Below are 15,258 nucleotides of genomic sequence, written 5' to 3'. Positions count from 1 at the left end.
ATCAGAAGCAAAGAGATGTTCTTGTAGCTTCAAATCATCTGTGGACTCCACCTGGGTAGCTTATGGGGACAGAAGTGGGGCAGGACCTATTTAGGGGAAATGGCGAGGATCTAACGGATCAGGTCCTGTCTTAGCTCGGGCTACTGTAACAGAGTAGCATAGACTAGGGGGGGTTAAACAACAGAAGGTTATTTCTCACACTTCTGGAGGCTGGGAAGTTCCAGGTCAAGGTGCTGGTCCATCGGCTCCTAGGGAAAGCTCTCTCTTCGTGTGATGCTCCCGTGTCTCTTCTTTTTTTGAGAGAGAGCGAGAGAGGCAGAGAGAGAGAGAGAGAGAGAGAGAGAGAGAATCTTAAGCGGGCTCCACGCCCAATGCAGAGCCCAAATCGGGGCTCGATCTCACGACCATGAGATCATGAGCTGAGCCGAAATCAAGAGTCGAAAATCAAGACTGAGCCTCCCAGGTGCCCCAACGTGTCTCTTCTTATCTAATCCCTTTATGAAGGCTCCACCCTCATGGCCTAATTACTTCCCAAAGGCCCCACCATCTGATACCATCCCGCTGGGGATGAAGGTTTCAACATATGAATTTGGGGGGGGGGGGGCAGGGGGACAAACATGCAGTCCCTACCCGGTTCAAATCCTGAATCCAACCCTTGCCCACACTCTGAAGACTTCCAATTCCTCGGTTGCAAAACAAGATGCATAATGACACCTACCTCGTGGGTGCCTGGGAGCATGAAATGAACTACTACACGGGGAACACCCAGCCCACCGCCTGGCAGGTGGTGGGTTAGTCCCCACTCCTCCCATCTACGAACATTCCCGAAGGATGGAACACACAGGAACTGGACCCTCACAGACTCAGAGGTGCAAAAATGGAATGGTCTTTAATCTGCTCTCTCTGAGCTCAACTCCCGTGCTGTCACCCCTCTGGGGAGTAAGCCGGGGCATCTGAACACCGTCAGACGACCCCAGTCACATTCCATCATGCCCAGTCACTTCAGAATTTGGACCAGCCCCCTCCCTCCCTGGGGAGTCCGAGGGCTCACTGGGTAGTTCAACATGGTACCATGGTACTATCCATGGCAGTTCAACAACCCTCCGCACTGGCTTCTCCCAGTCAGTTCTGGTCGTCGTCAGGGGGCAGAGGCATGCCGTGGTCTAGCCACGTGGGAATGTGACCAACTGTCTCGGGTTCCCAGTTTTAGCTCTGAAAGCTCCATGTCCCAGGAAACTCTCAGTCCCAAGCAGACAGGGATGGTTGAGTCTATCTGTGCCCCCTTCAATCTCCAAGACGCTCAAGGCATCTCAAGGCTCCCAGTGATCCTTCCATCCTCCTGGGTTCTGGTTGTGGAGATGGCGGGCTCCAGGCTGCCACCCCGGCCCCGTGCTAGGATGTCCGGGGGCTCTGGAGACCCCCCTCCCCCCCCCACCTCGCCACCTACCCGAACGGCTCACTCAGCCAGAGCCTCCGCTAGGCGGGCAGCCCGGAAACACGGTCTACAGACACCTGTGGGACACTTTTGGCCCTGGACCTTTCAGGCTTTGGTTTGCAATCTTCAAAGCCAGGCTCTTAGAGCTTGAAAATCCTGTTCTCAGCCACAAAGCCTGACTCCTGTTCCCGCTGCTATCATTGGCTATCGCCCCCATCCTCTGTGCTGGGAGTTTAAACTTCTTTCATGTCATAAAAGCCGATAGCGTTTACTGAGTGCTTACCGCTGGCCAGACGCTCTTCGAGTATTTTACACCTATTGGTTTATTTCATCCTCATGATCTCTTATTACTGGCACCCTCGCTTTAGACTTTAATCCAAAGTACAGAGAGACGAAGTAACTCGTCCAACGTCACACAGCTAGCCGGTAGGTGTGGGGCCGGGGCTGAATTGTGGCCAGCTGGGCCCCAGGCCCCGATTTTTAACTCGCTTTTATCAGTCGGTTGGGTTCATTCTCTTGGTTCAGCGTGAAGAGAAAATGGCGGCAGGGTGGAAGGTCACGGAAGGTAAGCATAGGTCCGGACCTCCCAATTTGATCCCAAGAAGATGCTCACGTGTAACACCACAATCGTGGTAGGTGTCACGAGACGGTGGAAGGAATCGAAAAGGTCAGTGAGGGCCGCTCTGGTCAATTCGGGTGTGAGATTGGCTCTCCGTGGAGGGGCACAGTGGGGGTGTGACGGTGGCCAAATGCAGGATCTCTAACACGTTCACTGCCTGCTGGGCTGTGCCACCTGCCCAGCGCCCGCTTACCCTGCCCCTAGGACAGCTCATCCTTTCTCCCTGGCCCTCGGGGTCTCCCCCCGCAGGCCCCCTCCCCAGCCCGAGCCCGTGCAGCCCCTTACTCTCTCCATCCTCCAAATCTAGTGTCTCCTCCCACCATCAGGGCCTGCCTGTGTCCCGTCCTGACGTCTCCCCACAAGACCTCAGCAGCCTTTCCCCCTCCTGGGGTCTCTCCCACCCACCTCCCACAGGGCCTGCCCAGTCCCTTCCTGCGCTGCCCGTCACAGCGACTCCTGGACCGTGTGGTCCGACGCTACGCCGAGGTGGCCGATGCTGGCAGCATCTTCATGGACCACTTCACGGACCGCGACAAGCTACGTCTGCTCTACACGCTGGCTGTCAACGCGCATCCCATCCTCCTGCAGGTACGCGGGGACTCCCCCCCCCCCCACCCTGGGGAGGGAGTTCAGGTCGGGCTCCAAGGGGGCCAGCCCCGGACTTAGCTCTCTTCCCCTTTACAGCAAGCCTTGGGGCCACGCCTCCTGGAGATGAGCCCCGCAGTGATGCTTAGAAAGGACAAAACCGTGGAAGTACCCTAGATGTCTACCAATAGGGGAATGGGCAAATAAATGAGGGTGCACTTGAACTTGGGGATACACTGATCAGTAAGGCAGTCATGGTGGCTCCCCGTTTTCTTGTAGTTTCCAATCCAGTGCTGGAGGCAGCCACCGAGCAAGTCAACAAGCATCCACAGAACATGGGGAGCCCAGTCGCACCCATTTCCCCCAAATGCCAAGAATCAGGATGCTCACACCATGGGCACAAAGGAAACTAGGAAGTGAGGGGAAGGAGCGGGAAAAGGAGGAGGGCTACAGAGAGGAGGAGGGAGAAAGAGGAAGGAGGGGGACAGAAAAGACATGGAAGGGCGCCTGGGTGGCTCAGTCGGTTAAGCATCCGACTCTTGACTCTTGATTTCGGCTCAGGTCATGATCTCGTGGGTTGTGAGTTCGAGCCCTGCTGTCGGGCTCTGCACTGACAGTGTGGAGCCTGCTTGCAATTCTCTGTCTCCCCCTGCCTCTGCCCCTTTCCCGCTCATGCTCTGTCTCTCTCTTTCAAAATACATAAATGAACATGAAAAAGCAATTAAAAAAACAAAAGAACGAAAAGAGAAGGAAAGGGAGAAGGTACAAGTGGAGGAAGAAGACGCCCCAGCAAAGACACTTGATATTTATGATCACAATTAATTCTATAATTATTAACTTCATCATGTTAATGTAACTTTAAGTATAATCATATGCTGTTGTTAATTGTGCATAATTAATAATTACTGTTATATCAATTAGATTGCATATTCTATCATATATTAGTAACTGATACATTAATATATTTCTCATCTATAATTATTTGATATATAATTATTATATATCATATATTAATATATATATTAATCATTATGCATAATATAATTTCTAAAATATAATAATAGAATATAAAATTAATCATTATGCATAATATAATTTATAAAATATAATAATAAACTATAATATAAAATTAATCATCATGTGTAATATAATTTGTAAAATATAATAATAGACTATAATATAAAATTAATCATGTGTAATATAATTTGTAAAATATAATAATAGACTATAATATAAAATTAATCATTATGTGTAATATAATTTGTAAAATATAATAAAATATAATATAAAATATATAAAATGAGTTATAATTCTATGATAGCATATATAATAATATATTAATAATCATAATATGATTTGCTATATAACCATTAATATATTAATGTATAAGTTACTGTGTCGTGAATGTATATTTATTAACACATACATGATTACTATTTTGAAATATAATGAGCTACTCTCACTTCTTGAGCACCTGCCAGGTACTGGATATTGTATTGAATGCTTTACATCACGACCACTCGACAACTGCACGGAAATATTATCATTGTCCCCCTTTCCAGATGAGGTGGGTGGGGCTCCGAGATATGAGGTGACCTGACCACAAGTCACTTAGCTAAGGTCAGCAATGGGACCCAAACCCAGAGCCGTCTGGGACCCAAATCCAGTGCCGGGTCTGGACTCTTTCCGCTAAAACCTGCCTAGTGACCCCCGAGGGTCTTCTTTCCCGTTGTCCCAACCTCAGTGGTGGCAGCCAACTCCCAAGAGGCCTGGGCTGGGACCCTCCATCCACGCAGGGCTGGGGGAGGGGAGGGCAAGACCTCCCTCTATGGCAATAGTGGGAGAGCCTCACAACATGCAGATGGGTTAAAAGGGGCAGAAGGCCACAGAAAATCATCAAAGAGGGGAATCAGTTCTTTTTCTTAAAGAAGGAAAATAAGAAACAAAAAGTGGTATTTATCCTTTCTGCCGTTTCCCCCTGGTTTAAAGAAATACCATTCTAGGGGCGCCTGGGTGGCTCATTTAAGCGTCCGCCTCTTGATTTCAGCTCAGGTCACGATCTCACGGTTCGTGGGATTGAGCTTCACGTCGGGCTCTGTGCTGACAGTGCAGAGCCTGCTTGGGACTCTCTCTCTCTCCCTCGCACTCTTCCCGGCTCATACTCTCTCTCTCAAAATAAAAAGGAAGGAAGGAAGGAAGGAAGGAAGGAAGGAAGGAAGGAAGGAACTATTCTAGATACAGCTGCTTCAATAAATAGTCAAGAAAAGACCAGCCAGGATTCCCGCCTCCCTCTGTCATTTCCCAAATCCACACAAGTGGTGCTCTTGTGAGGACACAAAGGACATCCGCTGGGGTATGCTTCCCTAGATCAGTGTCAGGCTGTTGGAAGGTTCCAGTTTTGGGAGTGGGGGGGGCATTTGTGATTAGGTAGTTACCCAAACCAGGCAGATTCACCCAGAGTCAGTGCCATGGTTCCCAAAACTTGTGCCACCAGGGGCCACTTTCATGATTTTGGCTCTATCCCAGAACCTGGTGCCTGTGCTGTCATTTTAAAAAATATTTTTCTCTGGGGCCCCTGGGTGGCTCCGTTGGGTAAGCATCCCACTCTTGCTTTTGGCTCAGGTCATGATCTCATGGTTCGTGAGTTCAAGCCCCGAGTCGGCTCTGCGTTGGCAGGGAGGAGCCTGCTTGGGATTCTCTCTCTCTCTCTCTCTCTCTTTTTCTCTCTGCCCCTCTCCACTCTCTCTGTTTCTCTCTCTCTCAATAAATAAACATTTTAAAAATATTTCTCTTTAAATAAGCCTCTTTTTTTTTTTTTTTTTTTAAGCCCATGGCCTCTTCCTAGGCACTGGTATCTGTGAAATCCCAAATACTGGTCATATTTTCTCGACTCTTCAACTCTTAAAAAAAAAAAGGGGGGGGGGGTTGAGGGCCCCGTGGCGGACGCGTTTGGAGATGGAGGGTGCCCGGTAAGGCTGATCCCTCTGGGTGCTGCCGGTGAGAGGCAGGGGAACAGGTGTCCCGGCAAGTTTTTCTCTCTCATCCTCTAATGCGTCCTCCTTCCCGCTTCCAGATCTTCCCCGGCGCCGAGGGCTGGCCGCTGCCCAAGTACCTGGGCTCCTGCGGCAGATTCCTGGTCAGCACCAGCACCAGCCCTCTGCGGGAATTCTACGGCGCGGCCCCGGACCAGGCGGCTGACCTGGCCTACCAGCTCCTCGGGGTCCTGGAGTCCCTGAGGAGCAACGATCTGAACTACTTTTTCTACTTCACCCACGTCGATGCGGGCACGTTTGGCATCTTTAACAACGGGCATCTGTTCATCCGGGATGCCAGCGCCTTGGGCGTCATCGACAAGCAGGAAGGTACCCAGCGTGGGCCCGGCTGAGCAGCTGTCAGAGGGGAAGTCAGGGTGACAGGAGGCAGGGAGGGGTGACTGAGTGGGGAGGGGGAGGTCGCACCCCCGGGTCTTTCCAGTCTCTGGGTGTCACAGTGAGAGCAGCCCACGGTCGGCGGGGGCGGCGGGGGGGGGGTGTCAGCTGTCACGTAAAATGTCCTTCTCCCCCGTTTGAGTCTGTGCTCCGACTCTATCTCTAAAGGGGAACTGGACCTTGGCCATGGAGGCATTTTGCATCGTGGCCCGGCCCCGACTGCACCCTCAGGGCGCTGCTGTTGACCCAATTCGGTCTGGGCACACTGGGACTCACCCTGCCCCCTCTTCACACACACACCACCACCGGATCCATTTTCTCAGAGCCTTGCACATCAGATGCTTCTAGCCCTTATCTGAAACTTACATATCTGGCTGATTCACTGGTACACGTTGCCATCCATTTCGGCACTTTCGCTTTGTAAAAATGTTCAGACTAAAAACCACAGCATCAATTGAGGTGTATGAGTGAATCATGTTTCTCCCCATGTGCCCCGGCTCATCCAGGGTTCTAGAACTTTTGGAACATCCCAGTTTCTAGTGGTGACCGGATTTTCCGAACCCAATCAGAGGACAGAGGATTTTCTTCTCTGATCTCCGATTTTGCTTACACGAGAAGGCCTACGAAGACAGGCCAGTTAAGCCACACTTGCTTCCTGATTTGCCTTTATTAAGAAGAATCAAGTCAGGGGGCGCCGGGGTGGCTCAGTCAGTTGTATGTCTGACTTGGGCTCAGGTGGTGATCTCACGGTTCATGAGCGCGAGCCCCGCGTCGGGCTCTGTGTTGACCGCTCAGAGCCTGGAGCCTGCTTCGGATTCTGTCTCCCTCTCTCTCTCTGCCCCTTCCCCACTTGTGCTCTCTCTCTCTCTCTCTCAAGAATAATAAATATATAAACATTAAAAAAAAAAAAAGAATCAAGTTAGAAGAAATGAGTCTGGTTCCATAATACTGGGGATACGAAAACTATTGCGCCTGTCGGTCGCACTGAATGCATATTCTGAATCACCTGTTGTTTCTCCCAACTCTGGACTCAAAAAGAACCAGTGGATCCGGTTCTAGCGATTTTTGGGGCTCGCCCATTGAGTCATTATAATGGGAGCATCGCAGTGCGGATGCGAGCCCTCTGATTCGAACCCAGCCTGTGGCAGGGACAAGCGCACGCTCCGTGCCCAGGCTTCATCCTACCGCAGCACAGAGAGCCCGTCCCACTGCTGTTCCCAGCCGGGACCATTGTGTCCCCGACACTCTGCATCTGGTGACGGGACACGCCGGGGCGCTGGCCGCACCATTCACCCCGCAAGTCTAACCAGTGGCGCCCCCCGCCGGTTGCAGGGCGTCTAACATCTCCCATCTCTCTTCCAGGCAGCCAGGCGGCCGCCGGGGCAGAAGAGAGTCCAGACATCTTCAGCTGCCTGGTTTCCGGCTGCCGGGCCCCGCTGCCCTCCTGCGACGCCGTCCCCGAGAAGCAAAGCCTGGTGCTGGTGTGTCGGCGGGTGCTGCCTCAGCTTCTCCAGGGCAAGTTCCCCTCCCCCGTGCAGGACGAGATAGACGCCGCCCTTGCTCGGTGTGGGGAGGATGCCAGCCCAGACCCCGAAGTCCTCGGGGCCGCCAGCCGCCTGAAGGACCTCTTGAGGCCCCTGAGAACCTGCGACCCCAGATTCGCCTACCGCTACCCGGATTGCAAGTATAATGAAAAGTTCTGAGGGGCCCGGGGCCTTTGGTGGCCCGGTGGGGACCACATCCTTGGCTCCTCCCCCCCCCCCCCCCCAGTCGCGTGGCTGCAGGGTGCAAAGAGGCGGCTGTGTCCCCAGACATTAGGAGAAATGCACGTTCATCTCCCAGGACCCGAGGAACCTGCTGACAGCCAGAGGGGGCTTGTGTCACACGATGTGATTGTCCCAGGGCCAGGCGGTGGCAGACTCGGGTGTGGACACTCCCTGGACCTCTCGGAGCTTCAGTGTCCCCTGTTCTCCATCAGACTCACGAGTTCGTGAAAGAAGACAGGGGGATGTGAAGGGTCACAGACACCTGCCGGTGGTTACAGAATGTTCCAGAAGTGTGCGCAGGCAGGGCAAATGAGACAGAGCCGTGGAGGTGGGGGCCGTTGGGAGGGAAGGCAGGGGGAGGGGGAGGCCCTCTGGCCAAGACCCTGTTAGACTCCAACCAGAGGGGCCCCCTGCCTGCTCTCTGTGTGCTCACACTGGCCCTCCTGCCGTGCTCCCCACACTGCCACCGGTCGGGGGGAGGAGACCCATGGACAGGGCCACACTCCGGGTGAGCCAAGAGTGAGAAGCGATGACGGGTGGGCTGGGGAGGGGGGGCGATGTGTCGGTCCAGGAGCTCCGAGAAGCAGGTGTCAGGACAGGGGTGAGAGGGGCGAGAATCGGATTCAAAAAGATGCCCGCGTGGAAGGCAAGAAGGAGCAACTCAAGTCTGAGCCCAAGTGAGGGAGAGACGGTCAGCTGCACAATCTAAAGGAAGGTTCGGCAGGGCTGCTGGGGTTTCCTGGAGGACAAGCCAGCCGTCAGAGGAGCCCCGAGTCTCCCCAGGCCAGACGGCCCTTATATCCCGGCTGCACTCGGTCGCTGGCAGGAAAACAGCCTGCCACGAGCGTGGCCTTGGCCTAACCGCCAAGATGGATTTCTCCCTGGAGCAGGAGGTCTGTGAGGACACCGCAGTCACAGCCAGGGCCCCAGGCCAGCTCTGTCATCACCAACAGCCTCCAGTGCAGGAGGCTAAGGAGTCTGAGAATGTGCATTCCAACTTGACCTTACAGGTCATTATAAAAATTTTGGTGGTGGTGGGGGGGCGCCTGAGTGGCTCAGTCCATTAAGCGTCTGACTCTTGACTTCGGCTCAGGTCATGATCTCACAGTACGTGAGATCGAGCCCCGCGTCGGGGAATGTGCTGACAGCACAGAGCCTGCTTGGGATTCTCTGTTTCCCTCTCCCTCTGTGCCCCTCCCCCTGCTCGCGTGCTCTCTCTCTCTCTCTCTCCCAAAAATAAACATTTAAAAAATAGTTTTTCAAGGTCAGCCAACAAAACATACTCTATTCGACAGTCTGTCAGTTTGCTTCATACCTTTGAAATATTTAGCCACATACTATGTGGGCCCCTGTGTGTAGTCTTGCCCCGGCACCTCAAACCTCAGTGCGGGGCTCTTTAGACCTTTGTCCAGCCTCCCTGTCAGCCCTCTCCTCTCAGGGACCTCCCGGTCGGCCTCCTCTTTCTTCCCTCTGAATCACCACCTTTAGGTCAGAATGCCTGACTTAACAGGCTTCACACGGCAGACGGGGAAACTGAGGCCCAAGGAGGAAGAGCGACTCGCTGAGATAGTTCCAGAACTCCTGCTACCAGTCCATGCCCCTCCTACCTTCCCCGTCACCTGCTGATTTTCACCCTGTCCTAACCACATTGGGTCCCTTCACTCACATTCAAAGATGGGCCAAGAAAAGTCGTATTTGTGGTCCACCAGATTGGTTGTCTTTGGGGTTTGCCCTTTGACTGTTCCAGGCACTACCCCACCCCCCATCCCCAGGGCAATGACAATAGTGAGGATGACGGGCCAAGCTTCTGGAAGGGCAGGGTTGGGCTGCCTGAGAGTCTTTGAGACCGTTGCCCTCTGGCTTGGTCTAGAAGGGCAAGGATTGACCACCTTTCCCAACACCTTGCTTTCAACCCAGCGAAACTGATTCTAGACTTCTGGCCTTCAGCACTACGAGACGATACATTTCTAGCAGCTGAAAGCCACCCATTTTGTAGTAATTAGTTCTAGCAGCCACAGGAAACTGACACGTGCCCCACACTCTGTCTTAGCGTCTGCTCCTCAAGAACCTGACCTGCAGTATTCCCCAACGCCAGTCTATAGTGACAGGTTCCAACGCCGGACCTGCCCACTGTATGCACCTGTACCCAGGGCTGAGGTTCAGATGGTTCCAGATCTGTGTCCCAGCCCGCCATCCAGCTGGGAGCTCCCTCAGCATGGCGGTGACATGGGGTCCTTTTGTGTTCCCCACGGCAACCGGGCTGGGCACAGAGCGGGTGCTTGGAAAATGCTCTTGCTGAGGACAACGACTGCATTCTCCAGCCCTTCTGGCTTGGTGTTTGTCACAGACCGTGTGCTCTAGACAAAATGTTTGTGTCGCCCCAGAATTCCTACGTTGAAATCCTACCCCCCCCCCCCCCCCCCCCGTGTGATGCTGCTTGGTACTGGGCCTTTGGGAGGTGGTTAGCTCCTGAGGGTGGGACCCTCGTGGGTGGGATTAGTCCCCTTGTAAAGGAGACCCCAGAGAGCCCCCTTGTCTCTTGTGCCAAATGAGGACGCAGTGAGAAGATGGCCGCCCAGGAACCAGAGAGTGGACCCTCACCAGACACCAGATCGGCCGGCGCCTTGATCTCAGACTTCCCAGCCTCCAGAACTGTGAGAACTGTGAGAACCGACTCTCGATTGCTCACAAGCCACCACCACCACCACCCCCCCAGGTCTGTGGTGTTTGGTTACAGCAGCCCGAACAGACTACGACATTATGCTGGCCATAGACAGGACAGAGGGGCTTCCTTGAGAACGGCTCTTTCCCCTCAACGGCCGGGAGACGGGTTGAGTCAGCACTCAGGAGACTTGGGTCACAAAGATTATCATTGTGGTACATTCTCAGTCCTCGGGAATCCTACTGGAGGCCTCAGAGTGTATTGCTGAGTTTTGCTAGCCACCGCCATTTTATAGCAGGACCAGCTACATAATCTGGGGGGGGGGGGCTAGTAGAAAACGAAACAGTGGGGCCTCCCGGTATTGAGATTTGCGAGACCACAGAACATTAAATTAAGTGCAAGCCCTGTGAGACTGTACAGTTTGCATGGCCCGTGAAGCTGGTCCTGGGTGCTTGAGAATACTAATTGTTAACCTTGGTGTAGAGGGCTCCTGGGATTCACTGGGGTCTCACTTGACCTCCACAACCAAGGGGACTAGGTGTGGGATCAGAGGTGATATACAAAACACTTCATCACCACCATGGCCAAGGAACTGATCTATGAGAAAGGACTCCACCGGCTGTAGCTATGAGGTGGGCTGTTCAAAGGAGAAGACTAGTTCAGGCAATTCACTCAGAGTGACAGTTTTTAGGTCCCTCGCCTTCCAGACCTCTCCTGTAACATCTGACTTCCACCCATAAGTGATTCCGTGAGCCTGACCATTTCCTCTAGGGTTCAACATAAATATTTTGTTGGATTCGTGTTCTTTCTGGAAAGATCTACAGTCCTGGAATCAGACAGACCTGGTTTCAAACAATGATTCTGCTGGTTCCTATGTGACCTGGGTCAAGTTGCTTAACCTCTCTGAGTCTCCATAAAATGGCGGGGGCGGAGTCCAGGGGGGTGGGGGGTGGAGATCTACCTTCTCGGGGTTGCTGTCTTATTTCAATAAGACAGTGTGTCTCGAGAGCCTGGCACATACAGGCATTCTGTGTTTGCCAATGTAGGGCACGAACAGAGGGTCTCTCAGCCAAAAGGGCCACAAAATAAATAATGCTAGCAACATATCATAACCCAGAAATGACATCCATTCTTACATGACCATACTGATCTAAATAAATACACGAATAAGTAAATAAACGGGGAAGGCGAGGGCTCTTCCTTACAGAATTCCAACTCATGAATGTAGAAGAAAGGGTGGGAGTGCAAAATGACCACTTGGTCAACACCACACCAATAATTGTTGCAGGCAATGGGTGGCTCAGTCGCTTAAGCGTCGGACTCTTGACTTTGGCTCAGGTCATGATCTCACAGTGGTGAGATCGAGCCCCGCACAGGGCTCCATGCTGACACTGCGGAGCCTGCTTGGGATTCTCTCTCTTCTCTGTCTCTCTCTCTCTCTCTCTCTCTCTGCCCCTCCCCTGCTCGCTCGCTCTCTGTCAAAACAAATAAATAGACTTAAAAAGTAATAATAATAGTTGTAGGCAAGAATCCCCAGTGGGGGCTAAAACTAGTAGATGAAAGTATGAGAAACAGGGCCTTTGCATCATCTCAAAGTTATCTTGCCACCAACATACTCATTAAGCGTGAAAGGAAAAATAGGAACTTGATGGTGAAAAAACCTGGCAGATGTGACCTTAGCCAGGTGAGCAGGGTCAACATTAGGAGTGATGAGTCACATAGACATCGTGTGCTCCCCACCATGATGCCCCATGAAGGGCATAGCATCACTTCCGTGGTATTCTTGCCCCAAATGCAAAACCTCAATCGAATTCATGAGATAACATCTACCAAGTTGAGGGACGTCCTACGATTGGCCATGAAAGGCAAGGAAGGACTAGAGAATTGTCACAGATTGGGGGGTGGGGGTGGGGAGGGGGAAACTAACGGGACCTGAGAACTACATGCAACGTGGGATCCTCGTCTGGATCCTGACCCAGAAGAAGGACATCGGTGGTGTCAATGGCCACCAGCCAAGACTTACCAGGAACCCACCCACAAGTTGAAAAAGTAGGGTCTATTGCTCCTTGGAACAAGGAGAAAATGCACCCCAAGGAGCAACATAAGGTGTCCCAATAAGAGGGGGTCAGAAAGGACTTCTTAGAGGATTAGAGCTTGTTGGGTGAGTTTGGGGACAGTTCAAGGAAGGGGGGCTTTGCTCTGGATTGGATGCTGTCAAGAAGTGGGGGTAAATCCATGATTGCCCATCTCCATAAATCCCGTCTATAGGGCAGGAGGAATGAAGCAGGCTAACCCTGTAGTTATCAAAGCAGCAGTCACTCATAGTAGCCAGGGTAGGGGGGACATGTTGGGTTCTTTTTGGTTGAACAATGATCCTGTTGTTTGTGTTGACTCATTGTGGTCACCGAGTGGCCTTGTTTGATGTTAGCGATGTGAGGAATTGTTTATGTTCAAAGAAAACACGGAGGCCCAGCTGTGAGGGCCAGGCCGGCTCTGAGCACCACCAAGGGGAAGGCTTCACGATGCCAGGCCAGTGCCCAGCTACTGTGGGCTGCTTGGCTGCTTTTCAGTGGGACAGTCGGTGAAATTCCAAGAAGGTCTCTTGGATTAGCGCGTAGCATCTCATCAGTGTTCATTGCTTGGGGGATGTCGGGTGGGAATTCTGTCTACCAGTTTGGAACTTTGTTGTAAGTCTAAAATAAGTCTAAAATATTTCTAGTCTAAAGTCTCAAATATTCCCCCCAAAATAAAAAGGGGAAAAGCAACTCAGTGAATGAGGCAGAAATTGGTTGGCCACCAGGTGAGGAAGTTGGCTTGCACAGTGGAGTTGTACTGTATGAAACGAAAGACATATCCCAAAACGTGAAGGCATTACCTGTGTGATAAGATGGTCCTGACTCTGAAAAACACATGGAGACTGAGTCGAGTTAAAAAGAAGACTCGGGGCGCCTGGGTGGCTCAGTTGGTTCAGTGTCTGACTCTTAAATTCGCCTCAGGTCATGATCTCACGGTTCCTGAGATCGAGCCCTGTGTTGGGCTCCTCGCTGACAGTGTAGAGCCTCTCTGCACCAACCCCCCCCCCACCCGCCCCCGCAACTCACACTGTCTCTTTCTCTCTCAAATAAAGAAAATAGAACTTAAAAAAAAAAAAAAAAAGGAAGACTCCAGTTACCCATTTGGGGCTTACTCTAGAGTGATGCTCATTGTCCTTACCACAATCGAAAGCAGTAGAGACTCAGGGCTCACATACTCACTCCTGATTCCTTCCCTTCTACCCACAAACCATGGTGCCTCATGTACAGAGATCATGTAGCACAAATGAAGATCTCCCTTCACACCCCTGCACCCCCCTCCCCAATTGGCTGAATCCACCTTTCTGCCTCTTGCCCCTACCTGGAGCTTCTCTCTGAAAAATCCTTCTTGAGGGGGAATTGTGTCAAAAGTGAGCTGATAGTCCCGTTGTCAAAACACATTTTTGTATTTTTTTTTTTTTTTTACTGATCCTACCCAAGGCAGGCAACAATTCAGGAAAAGAGGCACGTCATGGAAATTTGGTGAAAATATAATCCTATTGAAAAGTAATTTGGCAAAGTTCATCAAGAACCTCAAAAAAGATTGCACACTCTACCCAATAATTTCACTTCTGGGATGCTATCCAAAGGAAGTAATCAAGAATGCAGAGAGATTTATGCACAGACTGACTGTTAAAGATCACGGATTGAACACTTGTAACCTCTACAAAAATGGGAGTAAGTGGAATTTTTAATAGGCGTAGACTATCACACAGGGGGAAACGAAAGGAGAAAAATAGAAACAAAATTTTGAAAGCTGGAAAGCAAATAACTTAGCAGGACCCAGAGAACAGAATCCTGAGCTGGCAGCAAAGAATGCTGAGAACCCTCCCAACTTACATACACCACGAAACCTCCCAAAAAGTTGAGGAGTCAGCAGCACTGGATCCTTCAGGAAGTAAGAGGGAAGGCTGAAATAAGGATGAGTCTTAAAAGGCCACTTTAAGACCCAAATGGAGGCACCTGGGTGGCTCAGTCCATTAAGCATCCGACTCTTGATTTCGGCTCAGGTCATGAGACCGAGGTTAGTGAGATCGAGCCCCACATGGGGCTCTGCGATGACACCTTGGGATCCCTCCCTCTCTCTCTCTGCCCCTCCACTGCTTGTCCTCTCTCTCTCTCTCTCAAAATAAACAAATAAACATTAAAAAGTAAATCAATCCATCAATCAACCAATAAAAAGCAAATGGAACCCGATCTCCCTCTCCCTTCGTTGCCAGGTGATGGCCCTCCAAGCCGCAACAAAATATTGGAAACTCCTTGCCTGGAAACAGTAAATCAAAGGGTCTTCAGGGACAGCAGGGAGAGTAGAACAGTAAGTCACACTGAAAACTAGGGGATCAAGGGCATGTGTGCACAGTAGATGCTCTGTGCCCTCCCGTGTGCTGAAACCCATCCCCACCCCAGGCAGGAGAACTGACCAGTGAGCTTCCAGGGAAAAGGTTAAAAACTCCCAACATCGGAAGCCCCTCAACCATCCCACTCAGGTCTCTAAGGGAAGGTCACAGCTGGCAAACCCCCACTGGTCGTCCAGAGCACCTACCATTTTTTTTCTGCCTTTTTTCTAATATTGTTTGGAAATATTTTCAGACTCTCAGAAAAGTTGAAAGGAACGTACAAATCATTGCCATATACCCTGTACTGGTATTCTCAACTATTTAATTTTTTCCATGTTTGCTTTATCATTTTCTC

At 51.4% G+C, this 15,258-nt stretch overlaps 1 protein-coding gene across 1 annotated transcript in view; it reads left to right on the top strand.

The window, feature by feature from the left end:
- DIPK2B (divergent protein kinase domain 2B) overlaps nt 1-9,120 on the top strand; it is a 46,909-nt gene extending 37,789 nt beyond the window's left edge. Inside the window, exons 3-5 of the mRNA XM_058712436.1 lie at nt 2,469-2,642; nt 5,713-6,001; nt 7,430-9,120. Of these exons, the coding sequence (XP_058568419.1) occupies nt 2,469-2,642; nt 5,713-6,001; nt 7,430-7,770 (804 nt within the window). The 3' untranslated portion in view covers nt 7,771-9,120. The remainder of the gene's footprint in view (nt 1-2,468; nt 2,643-5,712; nt 6,002-7,429) is intronic.
- Nucleotides 9,121-15,258: the final 6,138 nt, after the last annotated feature.

The sequence above is a fragment of the Neofelis nebulosa genome, chromosome X (assembly GCF_028018385.1).
Source record: "Neofelis nebulosa isolate mNeoNeb1 chromosome X, mNeoNeb1.pri, whole genome shotgun sequence".
NCBI lineage: Eukaryota > Metazoa > Chordata > Mammalia > Carnivora > Felidae > Neofelis > Neofelis nebulosa.
This window is presented reverse-complemented; position numbering and strand designations above follow the sequence as displayed.